The 24,934-nt window shown below is 47.4% G+C and overlaps 1 protein-coding gene and 1 long non-coding RNA gene across 2 annotated transcripts; one reads left to right on the plus strand and one right to left on the minus strand.

Moving 5' to 3' along the window:
- Positions 1-7,133: 7,133 nt before the first annotated feature.
- On the minus strand, positions 7,134-10,487 carry RNF187 (ring finger protein 187). The gene is made up of 4 exons (NM_001435417.1): positions 9,911-10,487; positions 8,513-8,605; positions 8,090-8,311; positions 7,134-7,474 (listed from the first exon to the last, which is right to left on the minus strand). Exons 1-4 carry the CDS (start codon positions 10,298-10,300, stop codon positions 7,472-7,474), a joined length of 708 nt encoding a protein of 235 aa, NP_001422346.1. The 5' UTR covers positions 10,301-10,487; the 3' UTR covers positions 7,134-7,471.
- Positions 9,610-13,872, plus strand: LOC146405401 (uncharacterized). The gene is made up of 2 exons (XR_014837330.1): positions 9,610-9,776; positions 10,817-13,872. It is a non-coding gene; the product is annotated as an uncharacterized LOC146405401 (long non-coding RNA).
- The last annotated feature ends 11,062 nt before the right edge of the window (positions 13,873-24,934 follow it).

Genomic DNA, 24,934 nt, shown 5'->3' on the forward strand with positions numbered 1-24,934 from the left:
CACTGCGCCACGACGGGAACTCCCCAGAAAGTTTTATGTTCTAGATAAGGGCATTAAAAGCTTTGGAGATAAAAGTCTGCGTGAAGCAGTTAGGAGGGTAGAACCCAGGCTAAGTCTGCACTGAGCCAAGCTCTTTCCTAGGGATGACTTATGTACCCAGCAGGGGGCCTTCTGCACACCAAAGGGGCCCAGACTCCAGAGGGTATCCCTTGGGTAGCACCCTGGAAAACCATTTCACACCCCTGCTATAAGAAGCCCATACATGTCTCCAACCCCATACAGCGTTCTTGCAGAGAACTAAGGCGCACAACTCGCCGCATGGCCCAGGTCCAGAGTGCCTGCTGTGGCCAACAGTGATAGGCACACCTTCCCTACTTAAGGGCCAGGACCATTGCCAGCTTGTGCACTTATCTCACCTCAGACTTCAGCTGCATAGTGGCAAGCGAAGATAAGGACAGAGCAAAGAGAGAATGCTATATCATAGCTCTTCTGACCATCCGAGTGGCTCTGAAAACAGCCTTTGATATTGCAGGGCCCTTTGGTGTCGCAGCAGCAAATCCTGATTACTGGGCAGGACTCTATACTGCGCGGTAGCCTAGCAGCTTGTTGAGCTCTAGGTCGCTGCGGATGGCTAAAAGTAGGACGCGCGCGCCTCACCACCCTGCTTTGGCAGCCAGACTCCTCTGTGCCAATGGCGGGCGAGGTTTTATACCCGGGTGAGCACTGCCGCATGCTGCAACCGCCAATGGGATAAAGGCGCTCTGCAACCTCGCAGCCCCATTGGCTGCTATGCCCTTCAGTTTGTCCAATCAGACGAGACCTAGAAAGTCACTTCATTTACATATAACTTTGGGGCGGAAGTGCAGCTTCGTATTCCAAGCGCCGGGACATGTACGTCTTCACTGATGGTCGCCTCCCCAGACTCACAGGGTCTGCTCGGTAGCCTCTGCCAGCTGGAAGGCAGGGGAAGGGGCATTTTGGCTCGGCCACACTCCTCAGTCCTAATTTACCTTCAGCTTTCCCACGATGCTGGTGGCACAGAGGCGGGGCGGGGGACGGGGGGCGGGGTTGTAGCGCGAGATATCCCTAACGGGAGGTGGCCTAGAGGGCTCCAGGCGGGCCTTGCCCAAGAGTATCATCTTACTGCTGGGCGCCAAACCCTGGAAGGCAGGACGCGCTGGTGGCCAGTTCTCAGGCACAGTTGGCATTGAGCTCAGCCTAGTCCCGGATTGAGATAGCTGGGGACGCTCCCACAGACTGATATGCTTCAGGAAGCGGAAAAGTGATGTCCTGGAGCCTAACAGTGGAGACAATCTTCACAGTTAACCAAGAAAGGAGTCTGTGGCAAAGGCAACCTGGAGTAGTTGCTCCCGCAGAGGAAGAGACACTATCTGTCACTGAATGAATTCAGTGGGATTGAGAACTTTTACAATAGTTGGGTTTCTTCAAATTTGTCTCGTTTTTCACAAATGACACAAGCAACCTCTCCTTTGCCAAAGACGCCTTTCAATTGTTACTCTAGCTTGTGAATTTAATCCTGTTTTACCCCATCATTTGTTGTATTGATGACAGTGTTTAACTGGCATTTCTAGTTTTATAAATATTTCAAAGACTTGTCAAGTAGAAGTGACAAGCACATCCTTCTTCAGGAACGAAGAATTTTAAAAATTTAAAGATATGAATAAATTTTTAAAATTCTGAGCCCCCCCCCCAAAAAAAAGCTCCTGTTGTGGTTCAGCATGTTAAGAACCCGACAGTGTCTGTGAGGATGCAGGTTCCATCCCTGGGTTAAGGACCCCGAGTTGCCACACAAACTGCAGTGTAGGTCAGCATCTTAACTCCAATTCGACCCCCTTAGCTAGGTAGCTTCCATTATGCCACAGGTGCAGCTCTCAATAGAAAAAAAAGACTTCAAGATCTTGGTCCCATTTAAATTACCTGCCTCTCAATGGACTAAAATTCTGTTAGGAAATGAAGCACCATAACTTTGTACCACCTGACCTGTGGGAACAGTAGGGGATGCCTCTGGAGCACCTGCAGTGTTTTACTGCTTCTCTGCCCCCAGCATGAACCTGTGGGAGTCTCTCTGAGTAATTTCAACTGTTAGCTAAGTTGTAGCCTTTCATCCCCTCACAGGCAATAGTCTTCCCTTGAGAAAGCACTAATTGTGCCCTGGGGCCATTTTTGGACCTGATGTAAGAACAGTTGCCTCCACTCTTCCCACACCTGGGGGAGGACAAAGCAAGGACGTCCAGGGCAGAGGGCTTTGAAGCTGCCATTACTGGGGCTCAATGGAGAGAGCAAAAAGAAATGAAGACACTCCAAGGTGGGAGGGCACAGCTCCCAAAGATCTCAAAAACAGTCTGGAGGAAGGTCTCTTGAAATCTGAATGAGTGTGGCTAGAGAGAACTACTGATTCCCCAAGATCAAATCAGTGAGCCTGCACATTAATTTGTGCAGGTTTAATGGTTTATTTATTGCAGGGGCACCCCTTTTTCTAGGATGCATACCACCTTAACATTCCAAAACTTCTAAGGATCCTTTCACACACACCCAGACACCCAAATTTGATATGGAACTAGTTACAGAACTAGGTAGCCACCACAGAAACCCCAGAGTGGCCTTAAGTACTCTGGAACCCAACTTTCTTCTCCAATGTGAAGTCCTAAGTTAGGGTGGTCCCAGGACAACCAAACAATCTCCCTTTCCCATTTTCCACCCCACAGTCCTGTTACCTTGGTTCTTTACTTTTTGTTTGGTGCTATTCCCTGTTCCATAGGAAATCACACTAATGGGTTCCATTTATCATCTTGAAGTGTTCCACGTGCACACATTAAGTTTAGGTAAACAGTATTGCATCTTATACTTTGCAGCATGACGCCACAGCTCCATGACTTAAGTTTTACCATGTCTGTCCAGCTCCTCTCTATCTCAGGGCTTCTGCATGCTCTGTAGCCTCCATCACCCACTTGACCTTCCACCTCCCCCAGTAAGGACCACTGGCACTTGCCCTGCCCACCCCAAGACAGTAGTGCAAAAGATGCCCAAGTTGGCCTGAGGATCCTCCTGTGGGCCTGGTGAAGACTAAGGAACAAACACATGGGAGTGGGACCACTGGGTCCAGAGTCATTATGCCCTAAATCTCATAACATCTGGTAGCAGTGGCGCAGAACCCAGCAGAAGGGCAAGGGACAAAGGGTGGCAGCTTTCCCATCTCCATCTCAACAGTGAGTCATTACTCCCTGGGCGTGTAATTTTTCTGCTCCAAAAACTAGAGTTTAAGCTTCTCCTTCTGGGTTTCTGAGCCCTCTGGCTCCTCTTATGCACTTGTTTGTCCATATCTCTGCCATGTTATCTTACTCCAGCCACTTTTGGCTCTTCATGATTTGTGGGAGTTTCTTGCATTGTCGGTATGAACCACATTGGTCTGAACACTGCAAACATCTACCACTCCACCTGTCTGTATTGACTGTGGCCATGAGACACTTGGTTCAGTGGAGGAGGATTTTTTTTTTTTATAAGCCCCACCATCTCACCTGAGAAAACCATTCCCAGCACCAGGTGGTCCCCAGCCTGTCCACTGGTGGCAGAAAAGTGACAACAGTATTCTTGTCAAAAAGCTGTGGGTAGTTCTTGTGTTCCATGACCCCCCCCCTTTACCCCCCAACCTGCGGCAGGGCTGAGCTAGGCGGATATCCTATTAAAAATGACAGGAGGATGGGCATCAGTCCACAGGTGTGCACAGAGCTCTGGCCTACCTCAGCACTGGCAATAGCCCTGAGGCCTGTCCCACCCTTCCCAGCAGGTCATACTCTTTGAAAAAGCTGCATCTGCAGGGAGAACACTATCAGCAGACCACCTTCTCTGGAGTTCTCCACACCTCTTGGTCATGCAGAGCATGTCGGGGCACCCCTGTCCTATGTTGTGTAGCAGAACCAATTCCACTGCACTGCTCCCATACTGGCATCCCCCATGGCCACCTTTCTGCTACCTCAGTAACAGGGATCTGAGTCACCTCCAACCTCTTGATGCTACAAACAAGTTTCAGTAACTGTCCTGAACATGCCACTTCGTAGAACCATGCTGTCATTTCTTTGGCACTCCAACCCAGGGTTGGAATTACCACATCATAGAGTAGCACATACTGTATTGTCTAGTCAACTACCAGGAGGTGACCTCTGAACCCTTGGGCACTCTGCCTGATAGGAGTGTCTGTGCCTAGGGTCATGGGCCACACTGGGTGGTCTGACCTTTTGATGTGGGGCAGGGGCTTTGGGTTCTATAGCTCTATCTCCTGAGTGGCTGCAGGATAAGACCAGCCCTGTGGGGAGTCAGCATGCAGATGCAATGGACCCAAGGGAGGCTAGGGACTCAGGAAGCCTCCCACATCCCCCCATAGGCCATGCTTCACTTGACTGATCACACACAGACACCAAAACACTGACCTGACTCCATGAGGAAAGGACAACAGAATCGGCACTTTCCCTGATGTGACTTTCCACTTGGCTTATATTAACCTATCTCTTCTCTCAGTGATAAACCTTCACCCTAAGGGCCTTCAGTGAGCTCTGGGAGCTTTTCTAGAAAATTATCCAGCATGAAGCAGGTCTTGGGCACTGGTTCCCTCTAAGCAATCAGATAGCTTGACTTTCCTAAGTTTATTTTTTTAGTCTGACCCTCTCAGGCTGCTCTCCCAAAGGGCAGCACCAGTGCATATCCCCTCAGGGCTTCCTGACTCAAGCCTGACTTCACTCAGGTCTCTAATTTCCATCAGCCTAAGAGCTGGAGCAATACTTCACTGGCCTTTCCATATGTAAGTCTGAGTATCAAAGAGTGAAAGTATATCCTCTTATTTTGTTATCATCAACTTGATGAAATTACTCAACCAAGAGTATGAAAACAACCCTTGGCATGTGTCTCTGCTCCCCTCAGACAAAGGATCCTGACACTGAAAACAGGCCATAGGCCCCAACTATCCATCACTTCCCTACTAGGCTCTGATAATAAGAATTAGAAGGAAAAGGGATCTAAGTACTGAATAAACCAATTTCTTTAAAACGTGCTCCCTACCTTCTGGCAGACAAAACTACTTCTTGTACATCATGAAAAGCCTAGCTTAGGTTTCCCTTCACTCATCCTTCTGCGCTGACCTCAGACATGCAGAGATTGATGTGATCCTGGCCAGCCAAATGAATCTGAATTGTGAAGTCACACATTCACTGGAACCCTGCTCATCCACGTCAAGGGCAGGAGCTTGCACAGATCCTCCATTGCATAGGATTTCTATAAAATTTGATTTGAAGATGAGGGAACCAGTCATGCATACATCTGGAAGAGGAACATTATTCTACAGAGGATAGGGACCCATGATGGATAGGCCACTATGACCAGTCCGTAGGGAGCAGAAAGTGGGAGGTGACTTGAGTGAGGAAATGACAGGCATAGGTTGTACAACTTGGCAGGCCAGTGTGAAGCTTTCACCACTGGACATTCAGAAGAGCTGCAGGAATCCAAACCTTACTGGAATCAAAAGCCATACATGCTAGGGACATTCCAGACCTGCCAGACACAGGCCAGGCAGCTCCCTCCTATGTCCCTGCTGCATCTCGAACTGGAACTGGGGAGGGGTCCAGATGCACCCCTAGTTAACCCCTGACCTAAGGAGTCAGGATTATTTATTAGAATTAGTTGGCCAAGGTCCTATAGGTTTGCCAAGACGATGAAACCCTTCTCTTTCTGATACAGACCAAGCAACTTTTCCTTTCCTCTGCTTCATTCCTATGTAGACAGTATATGAAAAAGAGAAACAGCCCATGAGCAGAGAATTCTATCCATATACCTTCAGTAAGAAGCCAGTCCATGCTGGTGTAACAACCTCCCATACCTCCCCACCACTGAGAACCCGGGGTACCACCTTTCTGGGCTGCACTCCAGCTCTGTCTAGCACATCAGTCTCCAAGCAGTCAACTGAGAGGAGAATGGGCAGGCCTCTTCAAAGATTTCTGCAAAGGAGCAAAGTGGGCAGCTATATCTGAGCCACAGGAAACTGAGGCAGCTCCCCAATTTCACCGCGTGGAAGAAAGAGGTGGGGGGGGTCTCCTCAGAGAGATGTCCCACCCACAGAAGTCTGGCCATGCAGTCACAGTGCCTCCTCAGAGACTGGGCAGGGCATAGGGAGGAGACAGGTGGGAGGAGGGAAATCAAGCAAACTGGGTGATTTACTGTCTTCTGTGAATGCTAGCTACCAGGCCAGGCAGGCCACCGCCAAGTTCGCAGAAACACAAAAGCTCAGCAGCACCAAAGACCAATGACTCCCAAGTCTGGAAGGCTTTGTTCATAAATGGGCCGTTGACCACAAAGCTACACTTTTAGGGTTAACTCACAGACACAACCACTATCCTAAACATCTGTCTGTGTCAATTCTAGGATCCCTTGGACCCCTTGTCACCTTGCCCTGTGCTTTTTCTCACTTGAACTAAACTATACAATGAAATTACTACCAAGTCAGGGGTTTTTGCTAAATCTGTAGCTGAGGAAATATGAAGGGAAGTGAGAAATACAGGGAAATGAAACATACAGTGAGGCCAGGTGATGGCCTGAGCCTGGCTTTGCTTCTCCTGTCCCAGGAAAAACTTGGATCAGTGAAAGGCGAGTGGGCAGACAGGTCAGATGAACAGTGATGCTAAGGCAGATTCTTGGGAAACCACAGGCATCCAAGGGACAGAAGATGAAAAACAAGAATGAGAGTAGGTTGAGTGGACACACCAGGAGGCAGAATGGGGACAGAGTCTCAAGAACATGGCCAGCCAGGGGCCACACTGTTCCAACACAGACCTCAAGCTATGGGTGTAGGTTTGTGCAACGTACACAGTCAGAGGACCTGAAACAGAGGTGACAGGTCTCACCTGCCCACCTTACCCACCCAGGCACCCTGAACATTCCTCTCCCTCACTGCTCACCCCAAATTTAATTGGCATGCCCGATGCATGGGTAGGGGTCCGTGTGCCTGGGTGTGTATGTCCGGTGGAGCAGCCTGAATATGGGCTGCATTTAAACAGGGCAGGTACCAGGTCTGGACAACCCGAGCCACCTAGAGATGATGACAACCACGCCCATGAAGACCCGGGCAAATGTGACAAGGCTTGGGGCAGCGAAGAGCTTTATGGAGTCAGTATACACTTGGATTAACTTATCCCCAGTACAGATCTCTATAGTGAAATGGTTACAGTCTATAAACATGAACATCCAGAGGAAAAGGAAACACAAACACTCTTCTGAGGAGCACTGTCTTAAACAACCCAAGCTGGGCACCTACGGTTCGCAGCCCATATCTACACCCAGGTGAAGACGCTCAGGGTTAGGGGATGTCTTGAAGGATGACAAAGGGGTCCAGAAGGAGGTGAACGGAGGAGCTGCTTCAGGCCAGGGATAAAGCAAGCTTCCTCTGCCTGGTACCTGGACAAGCAGCATATCACTGTGTGGGGAGAGAGAAAAGGAGAGTGAAGGAGAGAGGGAGCTTCTATCCTAGAACCCTGGTGACTGGAGAATCCAGCCCCACCAGACCCACACAATTCCCCAAGGCCAAAGTCTCATCACTGGCAATCACCAACCTCTTGGAGCTGGTTAACCAGTATTGCCAGAGGTGAAATGACACTTCCCAACTCAGATGAAGAGATGAAGGCTGCTGGCTCAATGATCAGAGACTTGGGGGCACAAAGAGCCCAGAATCTCCAGATTTAGGCAAAAATTCAGGGCAGAGTATAAGGATATTCAGGAGGAAGGCATAGCAACCACCACCCTCCCCGGGATCCCTGTCTCTCCTGACCTCACTGCCAGCTCCTACCTGTAGAGCCCCATGGCAGGTTAGGGGATCAGTGCTTCAATATTGGGATGCAAGTCCTTCCTCTCTGTGAATGTCCACTTCCACGTGGAAGCTGGAAAGTCTCTTGGATTACTCATTCATGAACTTCAGCTCCAAATGGAAACCAGGCAGTGGTCTTGAGGGTTCTCTCTTGGTAAACTACCACCTTACCAATTCTCTAATCTGTGTAATATATGCCCTCCCCAACCATCAGGATAGGGTGCCCACCTGAAGCAGCATGCTGAGGCCCAGGTTGCGGTGCCTCCTTTCCAGCTCCGACACAGCCTGCAGCAGAGACCTGAACCTCTCCGCCGGGTCCTCATCCTCATCCTCTGGGGATCCTTCTTCTTTCTCTGCTTCCTTCAGGAAGCGCCCTTCCTCCTCGGCAAAGAAGGCCCGAAGCTTCTTGTAGTCAGTCAAGGCCTTCTTCCTCCGGTCCATCACGTGTCCCTACAGGATGGGGTGGGCGGCAGGGAGGGACACCCGTGTCCTCGGGCAACACCCTGAGATTCCCACCTTACCAGTGACCACCTCAGGAAGAAGAGAGTCCCCTGACCATCTGACTGTATGGCACTCAGCTGCATTCCAAGGCCCAGCCAAATAGGATCAGTTCCCTTGTTAACATGGACTCCAACCCTACCCCCGACTTGCCTTCCACACAGCAGCTGCAGACTCAGCCTGGCCATGCAGGTCACGAGCATCATTCAGATCTTTCTTCATGATCTCCACAGACCCCTTGTTCTCCTGGAAAGAGAGACTAGTTATAGGATGAGTGGCCACATCTGAAGGTCTGGGGCCCATCTTAGCCCAGTCCAGGGGGGGACATAGTACCACCAGAGTTAGCTGACCATCTGACTGTCCAAAAGGCCCCAGCTCATAGTCTAGGCCCAGCAGACACCTCAAAACCCCAGAGGCACCAGAGGGGGTCTTAGTGATCCACTATGCTCTCTCCAGGAGAAAGTCTAATAGAAATACTCATGTTAAGACTCTAACAGGGTAACTGTATACAAGACCATCCATTTGGGTCCCAGAGTTACTGTCCCTAGCAGAGATGAAGGGTGGCCCTTTGGGGTGAGCATGGCCACACCCAGGGCCTGCCCCCTGCTCCAGTGCACTGACTGGGTACTTGGAGTCCTTCAGCAAGAGAGCCCAACTCCAGTCCTGGGCTGGAGTCCAGATGCAGCCCCTGGACTCCACACCCAACTGCTCACCAAGGGGACCCTAAGACCCAACCCTTGACACAAGCACCCCCAAACGTGCTATTCTCTCCCCTCTGGTTCTGTTCCAGGAGCCAGGCTGTCTATTCTCTCAGAAATAACGCTGTGCCCTACACACACCGGTGGGTCCCCAGGCCCCAGCTGTGACCAGACTCTACAAAGGCGGGTTCCGACCCAGAATCAGGTGCCATATATAATGGCTGAGAGCATAGCAAAGTTTCCAGAACAGAATGAAGGGACTCCAGAGGGCCCAGAGCAGGTGATAAGTCAGAATGGGAGAGGGGTGCACGGGGCTCAGAGAGGCCGATGGCCTAAGGTCTGGTACACTTTCATTGCCTGTAGGAGCAGGAGGGCTACTATAGGGTGATGTCATGCTGGGGGCAGGGCAGTGACACAAACCGGCAAAGCTTGGGGGTGCGGGCAGGGCCCGTAGGACAGTCTGCGGGTGGGGGGTGGGGCAGAACATTACATTTCCGGGAATGTGGAAGGGGCAACATGAGTGGGGGGGTGGGGGAGGTGGAGAGAACATACACAGTCCAGGGATGGGGAAAGGGAAAAGGATGATTTCCGGAGGCGGCGGGAGGGGAGAGGGCAACGTCTGGGGTAAGGGAATGGGGGAACTAGGCACCGTCTAGAGGTGGGAAAAAGGGTGCTGAGCACCGCACAGAGGATGGCAAGGGTACAGGGCACCAACTAAGGTATGAAAAGGGCCAACAGAGCATGATCCAAAAGATGGAAATGGGGGCTAGGGCGCCATCTGGAGAATGGGTGGGGAGGGGAACAGGGCACCCTCCAGGGGAAGGGCAGCGCATCGGACGCCGTCCGTGCACACCTTGCCGCGCAGCGCCTTCCTCCAGCGGGGCTCCCACTCGGGCGGCTCGGGCCCCGCGGCCATGCGGCAAGCGGCGCACAGAGGGCCCCCGTCGGCACGGCACAGGAGCTGCAGCGCCGCCTCAGAGGCCGGACCGTCGCGCGCGGGCGCCGCGGCCGCCTCCTCCAGTGCCAGGAGGCGGCGGCTGAGCGGCGGACGGCCGGGCTCCACCGCGCGCTGCCAGCAGTCGTCGGCGCACTCGGGACACGGGAAGGGCCCGTCCTCCTCGGCCCAGAATCGCACCACGCACGCCCGGCAGAAGCGATGGCCGCAATCGGCACGCACTGGCTCGCGGGGCGCGCGCTGGCATAGGGCGCAGGCGGCCTCAGCAGGGCCCCCGGGAAGCGCCAGGGCGGCGGTGATGGGGCCCTCAAGGAGGGCTCAGACAGAGGCGTGCACCGGGGAGTAAGGGTGGCTGGAAGGGCGAGGCCGGAGCAAGGCGGAGACCCGGGGAACCGGAGGCACGAAGAGAGCGGCCAGAGAGCTGGGGACGGGAGCGCGCGGACGGGGGTACAGATCAGGAATAGAAGACAAGAATGGCGGCGGGGATGGCTGGGCGCCCGGCGCAGGGTCCTGGCAGGGTTGTGCTCCACGTAAGGTCCCGGCAGCGGTGTACTCTACACTCCCGGTTTCTGGCAGCGGGACGCTCAACGTCGTTTAGGTCTTGGGAGCGGTGTACATCCCACTCCCTCGCCCAGCTGACAGTGGTTCGCTGCATTCTACCACCCGCAGGCCGACCAAGTCCTCGCACAGTGAAATCTTACAGTGATTGTCACTTCTCCCATAAATGACTTGTGTGTGCGACAGGGAAGTCAAGTTTTATTTGGAGTCCACTTAAAAATTATTTTATTTTTTGTAACCTGCTAGGACCTGAGCTGCAAGTACCTCCTCTTGGCTCAATGCCCACACCGGGTGGGAGTGTGGCTAGAAAAGACGTGGGCGCCCTCCAGTCCACCTACTGGTGTGAAGTCGTTCTGCAGGCACCCAACCGCGTAGGCCTGCCCGGCCTGCATGGGTCCTGCATGGATTCTGCAGGGGAAACCGTCTTGTGAGGGCCACCCTGCGCGGAGATCCCACATCCTTCCCGGAGACGGACCTTGCGGCGGCTGTTTGCCCATCAAGCCCAGAAACGGAGGAATCTGGAGGCAGGGAAACACCGAAGACCCAGAGCTACCAGTCTCCAGGCCCACACTAGGAAGCTTTTAGTTATTTCTTTAGAAAAGACAAAAAATGGTTTGGGGGAAGAACGTTGTGGTGGGGTTTTCTGTTGGTTTTTTTTGGGGGTATTTTTTTTTTAAACAAGAATGTGGTTTTAAATTTTTTAATGTAATTTTTAATTTTTTAAGTGAATCTGTTATTCCGTGTTAAGTACAAAACTGGATTCCTAGGTATTGCTTTTTGGGTTTGTAGATTTTAAAAACAAACAAACAAAAAACTTGGTGTTGACTTAAAGAAAAATGCACAATGTAGAAGTTTTATTCAGGGAACTTACTGAAGCCTATAACCTGAGAAACAGGTATCAACTGAAAAAAATGCATAACGTAAAACTTGAGAATTATGTTTTATTCAGATTTGCTGAGTGCTTAGCTGCCTTTCAGTCAGGTCTGAGGAAGTGCTCTGCAGAGGTAAGGGAGGAGGCGAGATAGCTTTTGTAACAAAACCAGGTAGTCAGAACATCAAAAGATTATATTTAATTAGAGGAAGACAGACATCTTAAGTTAATGAATTTCGTGCTTTTCTATGTTTGGGAAGATGAAACATTCTGGACTTATTTGAATCATTCCTTTGCTATTCACTGAAACTATCTAGGGCTAGGATCCTGTTTTTCTCCTTCCTGAGGAGAAGGACAGCTGCAGAGCTACAATACCCTTTTTTTACTTATAAGACAGGCCACAGTCTTCCTAGCCTCTCAGTAGCTCTGAAGTCACTGCTCCAAAGAAGTAGAGGAGGAGCCAGTATATACAAGAATTGTTTTGGCTGAGAAACAAAATTCGTGTAGTCAAGCTTACATCTAAAGCTTACTGCTAATGGCAAAGAACAGATATCTCAAGTTAATTATTTTAATGCTTTTTTATTTATGGGAAGATACACAAATGGGGGGTCATTAAAACTATTCCTTAGATATGCATTTTGCCCCTCTGGGGGCCTGGTAAATCCAAAGCGCAGAATGTTTCATCCATTTTTTTCCCATGTTGAATTTCCCTCCGCACACACCATCAGTAGGTGACTGCAGTGGATTGCAACTTTTTTTTTTTGTCTTTTTGCCATTTCTTGGGCTGCTCCCATGGCATATGGTGGTTCCTACTCGGATTCATTAACCACTGAGCCATGATGGGAACAACAGGATTGCAACTTAAACCTTTCTATAACAGGATGATGAGAAAGACTCTATTCTCTTTGTTTACACTGGCATTGTCCATAAGGATGCAGGTTGGAGCCTTGGCCTCACTAAGCGGGTCAAGGATCTGTCTTGCTGTGAGCTGTGGTGTAGGTCTCAGATTTGACTTGGATCTGGTGTTGCTGTGGCTGTGGCGGAGGCCAGCAGCTACAACTCTGATTCAACCCCTAGCCTGAGAATGTCCATATGCTATGGGTTCGGCCCCCAAAAAAGAAAAAACCATAAAATGAGACTTTTTTTCACTGTTAGCACATAGTGTTAATGAACCAAACTTGGGTTCACTCACCCACCTTGCATCAAAGCCAATCTGAAACCACATACCTCAATGGGACTTGAACCCAGTCATGCCTCAGATGGGACTTGACACACCACCCACCTGTTCTCAGGACTTAATGAAGCTCAGGTTCTTTATGTCTCAGCACAGAAGAAATTCAGCAAGAGGCAAAGTGATAGATGAGTAGATTAATATCCTTGGTAAAGAGGTTGCAGGAAAACGGGATGCAGGAGAATGGTCATGTCTCAGGTCCCAGGGTTCCTGGGACAGGCTGCCATGTGAGTATCCTAGCCTCCATGCAGGAAAGAATTCAAGAGCAAGCAGTAATAAAGGAAAAGCAGAGATACACTTTCCATAGACAGAATGCAGGCAGTCTCAGAAGGGAAGAGCAGGCTCCAGGTGTTTTATGGACTGGATAATTTTATAGGCTAACAAGTGGGAGGAGTATTCCAATTATCTTGGAGAAGGTGCAAGGATTTTGAGGAATTGGGCCATGGCTTACTTGTTGGCCTTTTCTGGTCAGCCTCAGAACTGTCATAAGGGATTGTGGTATGGCATTTAGATGCTAATTATTACGATGAGCATATAATGAGGCTCAAGATCTACTGGAAGTTGAATCTTTATTACACAGGCAGAAATGATTAAGTCATTGGCTATTGGCATTCAACCTCCAGTCCCTCTCCCCTCCCTAGAGGTCAGGGTGGGACTGAAACTTCCAACCCATTCTTACTAGATTGGTTCCTCAGGCAAACTGTCCCCATCCTCAAGGACTTTATAAAAATCCTGTCATTAACACAAACTTTGGTGTCCTTGATAGAGTTTCATTTTGAATATCAAGGCACTTTTATGATTCTTCTCACTTAGGAAATTCCAAGGGTCTTAGAAGGAGCTCTGTGTCAGGAATAGGGAGGAAGACCAAATATATGTTCCTTATAAATCATAATATCACATCTTCAAAATATCTTCATTACTTTTTTAAAAAGGGCACTGAAAACAGGCAAGCAAGGAAAATTGACATACATTTGAATTTTGAATAAGAGATAATTTTGAATAAGAGATGATCCTTACACAGACAAATGATGGTAATGAGCCTTGAGCTGAGAAGTATGATTGGTAACTCAATCATTCTACAAAGAGCAAAATCCATATAATAATTGTATATTGTGCTGTACACTTAAAAATCTGTTAAGAGGGTAAATCTCATGTTTTTTAACAAAGTGAAATAAATAAAAATTTGAAATTTCTCCCTGAGTTTTTTAAAATCTCAATTGCATTATTTAAGATTTTTTTAAAATCTAAACTGCATTATTTAATCCTGTTCTTGCTTCTCTGAGTCAAATGAACGACTACTGTCTTACCCCACAGAGTTCTCATATCTAAGATGAAAAATAAATGGGCTACTTTGCATCAGCTCAAGTAAATACCATTGTAATACTTTAATAAAATGACAGAAGTAAATTTTCTAGGAAGTGAAATCATTTCAACTTGATGTGTCAGGACCAAAAGCAACAGAAATAAATTTGTACTATAGAACTGAAAAAAGAGGAAGCACATTTCCTTTGTACCTCATCTCAGTCCATTTGGGTTGCTATAACAAATACCAGAGACTGGGTGGCTGAAAAGCAACAGACATTTATTTCTTATAATTCTGGAGGCTAGGAGTCCAATGGCAAGGTACTGGCAAATTTGGGTTCTGGAGAGAGCCCGTATCCTGGTTCTCTGATGGATGACCTCACTGTGTCCTCAGATGGCAGAAGAGGTGAGGAAGCTTTCTTTTACAGGGCACTAATCCCACTCCAGAGGGCACCACCCTCATGAGCTAATTGCCTCCCAAAGGCCCCACCTCTTAACATCATCAGCTTAGGACTTCAACATGAATTTGTGGAAGAGTGCTATTCAGATCACAGCAATCCCAAAAGGTGTTGTGCCATCTAGCTCTTGTCTAGCAGAGCTCAAGGGGCCAAATGTCTTCAGGATATATGCCATCTCTTCTCTCCAAACTGTTCCTTCTTGTGGGATACCCCCCAGGTAAATGTCTCCTATTGGCAGCTTTCAGCCTCTACCAAAAGAAATCTGAGCTTAGTAAATTGTGCTGTTGTGATTTATAAGAAATATATATTTGGTTTTCCTCCTTTTCCTGACACAGAGCTCCTCAACACTTTTGGATTTTTTTTTTTTTTTTTTTTTTTTTTTTTTTGTCTTTTTGCCATTTTCTTGGGCCACTCTCGTGGCATATGGAGGTTCCCAGGCTAGGGGTCGAATCGGAGCTGTAGCCACCAGCCTACACCAGAGCCACAGCAACGCGGGATCCGAGCCGCATCTGCAACCTACACCACAGCTCAGGACAACGCCGGATCGGATCGTTAACCCACTGAGCAAGAGCAGGGATGGAACCTGCAACCTCATGGTTCCTAGTCGGGTTCGTTAACCACTGCGCCACGACGGGAACTCCGGAATTTCTTACGATAAGAACAATTAAGGAGTTCCCATCTTGGCACAGCAGAAACGAATCTGACTAGGAACCATGAGATTGCTGTTTTGATCCCTGGCCTCACTCAGTGGGTTAAGGATCCGGCGTTGCCGTGAGCTGTGGTGTAGGTCACAGACGCGGCTTGGATCTGGCGTTGCTGTGGCTCTGGCATAGGCGGGGCAGCAACAGCTCCAGTTAGATCCCTAGCCTAGGAACCTCCATATGCCATGGTTGCAGCCCTAAAAAGATAAAGACGAAAAAAAAAAAAAAAAAAGAAATTAAGATGTTGGGTTTTTTGGTTACATTAATGAGGTAATTTTTGAAAATCCCCTAAGGATTGGGGCTGGTTGCCAAGGAAATCAATCACGTAATCAGGGAGTTGGAATTTTCAGTGCCACCCCTGACTTCCAGGGAATGGAGAGGATCTGGAAGTTGAGTCAACCACTAATGGCCAATGATTTAATCAATTATGCCTGTTAAGTGGAGGCTCCAAAACACCCAAAAGGACTGGTTTCAGAGAGTTTCTGGGTTGGTGGATATTGGGGGAAAGTAGGGCACCCAGAAAGGGCAAGGAATTTGAAGCCCTTTCCCCAGGACTTGCTTTATGCATCTCTTCTGCCTGGAGTTTCCTGAATTACACCCTCTAATAATAAGCCAGTAATCTAGTAAGCAAAATGTTTCTCATGTTCTGTGAGCCGCTCCTGGACTTGGGATTGGTATCTGAAGGAAATGAATGATAGGGCAGAAACAAAAGACCCAGGAGCAAATCTTTTGTGTGCAAGCTCACCAGTCCAGAGGCCACACCCCAACCATCTCCTCTCACATTCATGAGGAAGCCATGGTCTACCTGCTCTCATCACCCCAAGGCAGGTACCAGAGAAACAGGGACAGGACCTATGCGCCAGGGCCAGCTGAAATTACTCAAACCAGCCAATCCTGAGTCTGCTTGCTCTACCTTACCTCATCTTTCCTGCAGAAACCACAACAAAGGCCCTGTCCAAGTTTTCTCCTCACTCCCTCTGCTTCCTGACAGACCCTGGTGCTTCCCAGTGTGCCCCTGTGCCATATGAATGTGCCCCTCCTCTTGGAAACCGTCTGTCTTTTCAATGGCAGTCATGTCTTGATCTGTTGGCTTTACCATACCTGAATAAAAACAATAATTTTTTAAACTGGCTGTACTTTATTTTTTAATAAATTTGAAACTTTTATTTAGTAGTTTTAAATAATAAATACCTAGGCACTTAACTTAGAAATGATTTTATGGGCAAATAATGTATGATGTGCTACCCATATGGTTAATTTCCCAAAAACAATCCGGAGGTTTTTTTTTAGAAACCCACCCAAGAAATTTTGATACTGGATTCCCTTGCTTCTAACAATTCCTTTGCTTTAAGCAATGATTTTTGCTAAACTGGAAAAATAATGCTTACTTTATCAGGAATCTCAAGTTAGAATTGAATATTCCCTGAAGTAGAAATTTAGAGTATAGTGAATTTTTGCTGTATTTTAAAACAGAGACAAAGCTGAGAGCAAGACATAACAAGGGATGTGTCTGGGAGGCAAGCTGCCAAATATGGATGGACATCCAGTGACTTCCTGCAGAGCAAGGGCTTACACTGAAGGGAAATGTGACCAGGTTCCATAATGTCCCAATGTCCCAGTGCCCAAGTACAGGGTTGTAAGAAAGGCCAAGAGCAAGTTTATCTGCCCTTTTCCCAGGAGCAATAGAACCCAGCCCCTTTATAGACTCTGAGAAAATTGCAAAAAGCATTAAAACTTCTTATTTCTAAGGGTAAAACCAGTTGATTGCGGAGAAACAAAGCCCTGGAAATAAAGTGAATATCAATCCATAGGGGCAAGGTTGAATTCAATAGTTGTGTATGCTGGGCAGCTGGGAGCTATGCAGCCATAGAAGAGAATTGGAACTTTCCCAGAAAATCTGAAGGGAGGCTCTAAGAAAAATTGGGTAAATCTGTGCATATCAGAATCCCATATTGTAAAACACACACCCACACAAACACCCCTACCAGTATAAATAATAAGAAAGAATTCGTAGAAAGTTGTTATTCTAGATGGGTAGGGATAGTGCAGTGAGGAGCAGGGGGACAGGCAGATAGTAGCATATGCCCTTTGATAAACGCATGCAGGTGAAGATACTTGGAATAGGAGTTTAAATAGCCAACGTGGAGTTCCTATTGTGGCTCAGCAGCAATCAACACGACTAGTATCCATTAGGATGTCCATTTTATCCCTGGCCTTGCTCAGTGGGCTAAGGATCCTACCTAGCCAGTGACCTGTGGGATAGGTGGCAGTTGCAGCTGGGATCTAGCAGCTGATTCAACCTCTAACCTGGGACCTTCCATATGCTCAGGTGCGGTCCTAAAACACTAAATATAAATAAATAAATAAATAAATAGTCAATCAATGGCACCACCCAACACAGCCACCAGGCATTTTACTCCCAGTCTGCCCGGAGAATCTTGGGGGTGTTTGTTTGTAACTTCTCTAGAAAGGGCTTTGCGCTTACATATGAGGATTTATCTGGTGTTCCAGTATAGGACTCTGGGAAGTATACTGGGCACAGAGTCTATGGCTGCAGGCAATACCAAAGGAAGACGAAGCTGGGGCTCTCAACTCAAGGAAGTCAAACTTGACGAAATTTCTTAGGCAGACCTGAAGGTGAGCTCATTGCCCTGTCCAGGTCTGTTAACTGGTCTGAGATCGTAGAGTGCCAAACACGAACCCATCATCCCCCCCACCCCTCGCCTGCTCTTCCCCCTCCTAAAGATGTCGGAAAAACTCCACCCCTCCCAAAATTGTGCCCCACCCCCCAAGACAACGAAAGAAGACAAAGGGCACCTGGAAAAAGCCCACTAGTCACTAAACACGGGACGGGGGGGTGAGGGGGTGTCTAGGCAACAGCCAGTCGCGTTGCCAGCGTCTCCATTTTCCACCAGCTTCTCAAAAATACGGCGGGCGCGCTGAGTTCTGGCGCTTGACCGGGAATCGCCGAGTGGGGAGGGTGCGGGTGAAGTGGATACCGCAGAGCCCCTCCAGGTCGGCCTGGAGCTTGGAGTCCTGAGCAACCAGGCTTTCAGGACACAAGAGTAGCGCAGGAGCGCGTTGGTGCTCTGGAGCTGCAGCAGTACATCGGTGTTGACGTACAAGGGTGCTGGATAGAGGAGTGCAAGAACGCAGTAGTACAGCGGGAAGCAATGGGGTGACAAGCAGCGCAGGCAGTGCAAAGGCGCAGAAGGACTGGGGGTGAAGGGTAACGTTCCCCGCGGTGGCCAGCTCCCGCGCACAGTCTGACAACTGCCCACGCGGGATCAGGACAAGCAGCAGCCTCCGTTATTTACCTGAAAAGGCCCATCTCCATTGTTCAGACTCAATCCTGCCAACATTCCACAAAACCGATCTGCTAAGGAGCTTTCTCAAGATTTCCAAAGCTTTCCATTATTCCACCACCTCTGTGGCATTCTTCAATTTCTTGTCTGAATTTGGAATTTCTTGTATTTTATGCATATTTTTGCCTTAATGTTTTCACACCGTTTTGGGATATTATCATGATTTCCTGGCATGCATGTAACACAGGAATGCTGCTGCTGGTGGGGGATTTAGGCAAAATCACCCTGGAAAACTGGGGTATCCCCTGGATATATTCAGAGTGAGACCATCTGCCCACCCATCTCTCATCTTCCATTCATCCCCCTTTCCATCTCCCAAAACCCTCCCTACTACCCCTCACATCGCCCAGAGCATCCCTTGCTATGTATTCCCCATTCCAATCCTTCCTCCAGCCCAGCTCCTAGCTCCTCTTCTGTCCTTCCTCTCCAAGATCCCCATGCCCTCCTCCACAGTCCTCCCCACCCATCCTCCAACTCTCTTTTCCCAGGTCCAGATCACACCTCCTGAAACATATTAAAAATATAGAAATAAAATATAGAAAATCATTATCATAAAATCTTAAGTCCTGTGTTTTCAGATCTATGTGTTTTCTGCTTTCTGTATCTCCTTCAATACTACTGGAAGATACTAGATTTACTTTCAACACCTCTTAAGATCTTTGAATTACTATAATCAGAGAGGAAGTAAGAGAAAAACACAGTATATGCATGGGGAGGTGTGACACTCCCAAGGAAGAACAAATAGCCAGAACCACCCTTAGTATGAAGAAGCAATGGTGGTGGGGAGGGTTCTGTGTGGTGGGGGGGAGTATTCTGTGCCCCACTGACACCAGCCTGGCTTCTGTCACCTTCTGCACCCCCACAGTCCGTCTGGGTGTGACTGTCCCAGCTCAAGAACAGATAGGTGAGCGTGTTCTGCCTCTGTATGTATGTCTGTGTGGGCCCTGAGATTGGAATGAGGACACATTCTACAAACTGTGCTTTCATCATGGTATATGCGGTGCTCTCAGATTCTGTTTCGAGGTCCTGTCTTATTTCTTCACCTGTAGTCACCTTTCATTTACACCTGGCTCTGGTATTAGACTGCAGCCCTACTCTTTTGTAATTTGCTGAAATCAAATCGCCACAGAAGTCGCTTTGGCCAACACCAGCATTTAGAAAAGACCACCAGGGAAACAAATCAGTCATCTTGCGCAGGAGGTGGCCCAGCAACTGACTATCTTGCATTTTGCATGAGTGTGTGGTCCAAGGGTCTTCAGATGCCAGCACGGAAAAGGACGGGGCTCTGGAGACAGGGGTCTCCAGCCCCTTGCCATGCATCCGTCGGGAAGATGGCTTTTGCCCGAAGGGTGTTGGCAGGAAGTTGTGTGTAAGGACAAAGGCTGCCTAAGCCATCTTTTTCTTATCCTCACAATCCTGCAAGCATTCTGTAAAGTGTATCTTTTCACTGCAGAGCTCCACAGCATGCCCTAAGATTTCAAATACCCACCTTCCTGTGGCACTCAACCCTAAAGAATTAAAATTCTTCCTCAGTAAGCCTTCACAGTGTCTTTTCTGAACTTACAGGGTGCTGTCTTCAGGCAGATCCTTCCCTGCCTGCCTCCCAGCAATTTGTATTTTAAGCAATTCTGATATGGGGAGAATCAGTATTCTGTTGAGGAAGAAAAAAACAAACAAACCAAAAAACCCTATGTGTTTGCCATTGCAATGTTTCAGTTATATGATATGCTTGTTTATGAGAATTTTAAAGACATTTGGCTTCTTGGCTGAGTGAGGAGAGAGCTTACCACACATTCCTCTAGGATAAAAAGGTGGCTTCATCCGTGCTGAACAAAAATCCAGGATGATAAAATGTGCTCATATCATGTATAAAACCATTTATTCAATGTATTTATGGAATCTAAGCCACGTGCTCTAGAAATAATAATAAGAGAAAAAAGTGTGTTGTAAGGTTTTTTTTTTTAAATCATCCAAACCCCTTTATAAATTACTCTTCCAGGCTACTATTTCCAAGCACTGTCTGTCCCTGGTAGCTAAGATGAAGACTCTATTTCTTTTGCTTTTCTTTCTTTTTCTGTTATTTCTTTGCCTTTCTCTCTCCCTCTCCTTCCTCCTTTCACCCTTCCTTTCCTCTTCCTCTCTTTCTGGAAAACCTCAGATTTGCCCTATAGTGTTTTGTCTGTAATATAAACTGTTGCTCTTCATCTTGAGGACTGTCCTTGGTTTATTCTGGTTGCTATGACTGGGGTGCTTAAATAATAGGCGTTTATTTCTCATAGTTCTAGAGGTTGGGAAGTCCAAGATCAGGATGCCAGCATGGGAGGGTTCCGATGAAGACCCTCTTCCAGATTGTAGATGGCCACCTTCTTTTTGTGTCCTGACTTGGAACAGAGAAAGAAGAAGTAGGAGGAGGAAGAGGTGACAGAGGAAGAGAAAAAGGAGAGAAGGAGGAAGAAGAGGAAAGAGGAAGAGTAGGAGGGGAAGAAAGCTCTTTCTGGTCTCTTGTAAGGGCACTAATCCCATTCACGGGGGCTCCACTCTCATGCCCCAATCTTCTTCCAAAGAACCCATCTCCAAATACCATCACATTGGGGATTAGGGTTTTCAAAATATGAATTTGGGGGGGAACACAAACATTCAGTCCATGACACTCTGGTTCTGATTTCATGGGATTAACCAACCTCTATATGAAAGTGGCAGGTGCAGAACAGTTCCCAAATCTTAGCACCTACATGGGAAGACAACTTCTTACCCAAACCTCTTCCTAGAAATGTTCATTTCCTACCCCACTCCAGGTTTTCTTCCAAGACTTCTCATGCCACAAGGAAGCCACTGGGACCCCAATGGGACAACTACCTTTCCAGAAACTAGCAGGAACCAGGTGAAGGGAGGGGACTATGGGTGGTTCAAATTGCTGGGAACCCCTCCTCCCACATGGCTTGCAGGCCAAGGGCCATCTCAGGACAGCTTCATGGTCTAGTGACCTGGGCTGACACCTGGGTAGCTCTCAGAAGCATTCTGTGCTTGGTTCAATGCTTTTTTTGGCCACTTGAAAACAAAATTTCTTAATAGTTTTTTGACATGACACCTATTTTTTTCATTTTGCTCTGGGTCCTGGAAATCATGTTACTGGTCCTGTAACATACTCAAATCATATCCCACCCAAACCTCAAGTCACAGATTTTCTATACCAGATGCCTCGGATCAGTACTTTTGCTACTGAAGGAAATTGGGACTTACCACGCCAAAATATGCCACACTTGGTATATTGATTATTTGAGGCTTAAGCCACTTGAGAAACAGCCAATGCTGGGAGAAACTTTCTCTGAACTCCCCTTATCTGCCTAAAAATCTATCCTTTAGAATGAACTCAACTGCTATCAATTCCCTCCTACAAGTTTCATTAGCAGAGGAAGATTGAGTCATCACAGGAAAGGAACTTAGAAGTCAATGCCACATCCAGACAAACTGTGTCACAAACTGTCATAACTCCTGTCTAGTCTCCTAAGAGCTCAGTCAGCTTTCCTAATATCACTTACTCTCTGCTAAGAAGACTACTTCTCCTCTTCTCCTATTAAGACAATATATAAGCTCTCAAATTTCATTGCTTTGGGGAGGTATTCACTTTTTCCCCCTGGCAATGCCCCCATGAACATACATTTTAAAAAAATATTGTCTAACTTTTATCCTGTTATTCTGCCTGTTGTCAGTTTACTTCATAGACCCATCTATTGAATCCAAGAAGGTGGAAGGAAAGTTTTTTTCCCATGACGTTACAGATTTGTTAACAGCTTCAATAACTACAACCAATGAGCTTTAACTGGGACAAAAAGACCTGCTTAGAATGGGGTGAATTTGTTTGGTTTTGTTTTGTTTTCCTTTTATGGCCACACCTGTGGCATATGGAGGTTCCTGGGCGCAAGGTTGGATCCTTGACCCACTGTGCAGGGCTAGGAATTGAACCCACGTTAGGCTGCAGAGACAGCGCTGGATTCTTAACCTGCTGTGCCACAGCAGAATTTCAGAACGGTGGGTTGTTAAGAACAGAAGGCAGTTTGCCGTCAGAGAAGTCTGTGCTAACCCCATCTACAGGTGAAAAGAAAGAGATTTTTGCTTTGAGTACCTAACTCCTAAGCAAGATCTAGCTTCAGATTGCTTCCAAAGGCCCTGGGGTCGGGCGGGGGGTGGGGTGGAAAGAAAGGGGTAGTCAAACATTTGTATGCATTGATCATTAAGTCTCTGTTACTAAAACATAATGATGGTTACAAAAACGGTTTGAATAAATGATCCAGAAGTAAGCATTTGTCTATTTTATTAAAGTGCTTTGTATTAAAAGACTATTTTTGAAAGCTGAATTGGAGATTGTAGAATTTAGTGAAATTTCATCTGCAGTACTTTCAGCTTTCTACAGCAGTAGAAATTTTAGGATATCTTTTTTTTTTTCCTCCTAGAAACTTAAACACAAAGCAGTGCATTTTGATTTCAATAATTTTTTTTTCTTTTTTTGCTTTTTGCTTTTTAGAGCCAAACCTGCAGCATATGTAAGTTCCCAGGCTAAGGGTCAAATCAGAGCTGCAGCTGCCAGCCTACACCACAGCCCCAGCCACAGCAACACGGGACCCTTAACCCACTGAGTGAGGCTAGGGATTGAACACACGTCTTCATGGATACTTAGTCAGGTTTGTAACCCACTGAGCCACAACGGGAACTCCTTAATATTTTTTTTCTTCCCACCACATCATAAGTATTATTCTCTCTTCAAAATGAAATTCAATATCCGAAAACTTAAAAAATTAAGTTGTGGTTAGTGCAGAGCTTAGCACCTCTGGCCTGATTTCCCAGGCCAGCTCCCCACTTCATCAGCTGTTTCACTTAAGATGTATTTTTGTCCTGCCTTTAGCTACTCATCTGCAAAAATGGAGTTAATAATAGTGCATACATGGAAGAAGGGATGTTATGAACATTAAAATGAGTTAAATATTTATTAAGTGGTTACCTAGCTCATGATGAGCTCTCTAGAAGGGTTTGTTAAATCAGCTACCTATTTTTAAAATAAACAGAAAAAATGGTTAATACTGAGCATGTCCAGAGCAGCTCAGGGGACCTAAGATTTCAAGACACCTGATGCACCTCAGAGGACAGACTTGCAAGTAGAAAGTGCTGCCTCGGCTCATGAACTTATTCATTCAAGGAATGCTGGTTGAATCTCTGCTATGTGCCAAGCTCTGCATTCCCTCACAGAGATGTAGAGTGAAAGACACATCCTTTACCCTGGAGATTAGAGTTCGTGTTCTGGTGGGCAAGAGAAAGGCTCCATACTGAGGGGATGGAGCTGTCCATGGCACAGAGAGAGCTCAGCTGAGGCAGCCCCACCTGTTCTGAAAAGGAAAGGATAAAATGGAGCCAACAGGACTTGAGCATTAAATACATGCCCACATCCTGCCATCTGCCTAACACAACATTCACTCACAGAAATCCCATGGTTGGAAGTAGAGGGGCAAAGAAGATAATTATTAGCCCCAGGTAGGGGGCCTATCACAGACTCTCTTAAGTGTGGCCCCCAGGCATCTCTCTTCCTCCACTTTCTTCATTCCCAAAACTAGGGCAAAAAGTATCCTGTTTGGATTTCTTCAAACTTGTGCTTCTGTAGGTATCTTGAAACACTTTGTCAACTGCTCTGAATGCAGTGAGCTGCTCTTTTGTGTGTGCAATTACAATACCTGACCTGTTTGGATAATGCTCTGGATGGTCAAAATTGGCAAGTAATTGACCTCCAGACCATAACTGTGAAAACTATGATGTGCACAGGAATCTATTTATTTATTTATTTATTTATTTTTATTTTTTTGTCTTTTTGCTATTTCTTGGGCCGCTCCCGCGGCACATGGAGGTTCCCAGGCTAGGGGTCGAATCGGAGCCGTGGCCACCGGCCTACACCAGAGCCACAGCAACGCAGGATCCGAGCCGCGTCTGCAACCTACACCACAGCTCACGGCAACGCCGGATCGTTAACCCGCCGAGCAAGGGCAGGGACTGAACCCGCAACCTCATGGTTCCCAGTCGGATTCGTTAACCACTGCGCCACGACGGGAACTCCAGGAATCTATTTAAAATGTAGATTCAGACGCAATACCTTTGGGGTGGGGCCAAGAGTCTGCATTTCTAACTGGCTCCCCAGGTACTGCTGTGCTGAAGCTAGAGAGGAATGTGAATTCATAAGTAATTATGTTTCTTTCTTAGGAGTTAATATAATAGTGGAACTTAACATTGTGTATATAGGAATTAATTTAATAAGAAGTCAACTTGGGTACTGGTGACTTCAGTTAAGAAGAAGACGAGAGACCCCCAATAAAATCTCTTCATACTAAGCCCCACCTCATCAAACCAAGACTTGACTTATAATTATAGTTTTGGCTTTCCTAGAAATAGAATCTTA

This window comes from Sus scrofa, chromosome 2, assembly GCF_054392235.1.
Source record: "Sus scrofa isolate SSC_HxYL_T2T_F1_AM1 chromosome 2, Sscrofa_HxYL_maternal_Yorkshire_Landrace_v2.0, whole genome shotgun sequence".
Taxonomy (NCBI): domain Eukaryota; kingdom Metazoa; phylum Chordata; class Mammalia; order Artiodactyla; family Suidae; genus Sus; species Sus scrofa.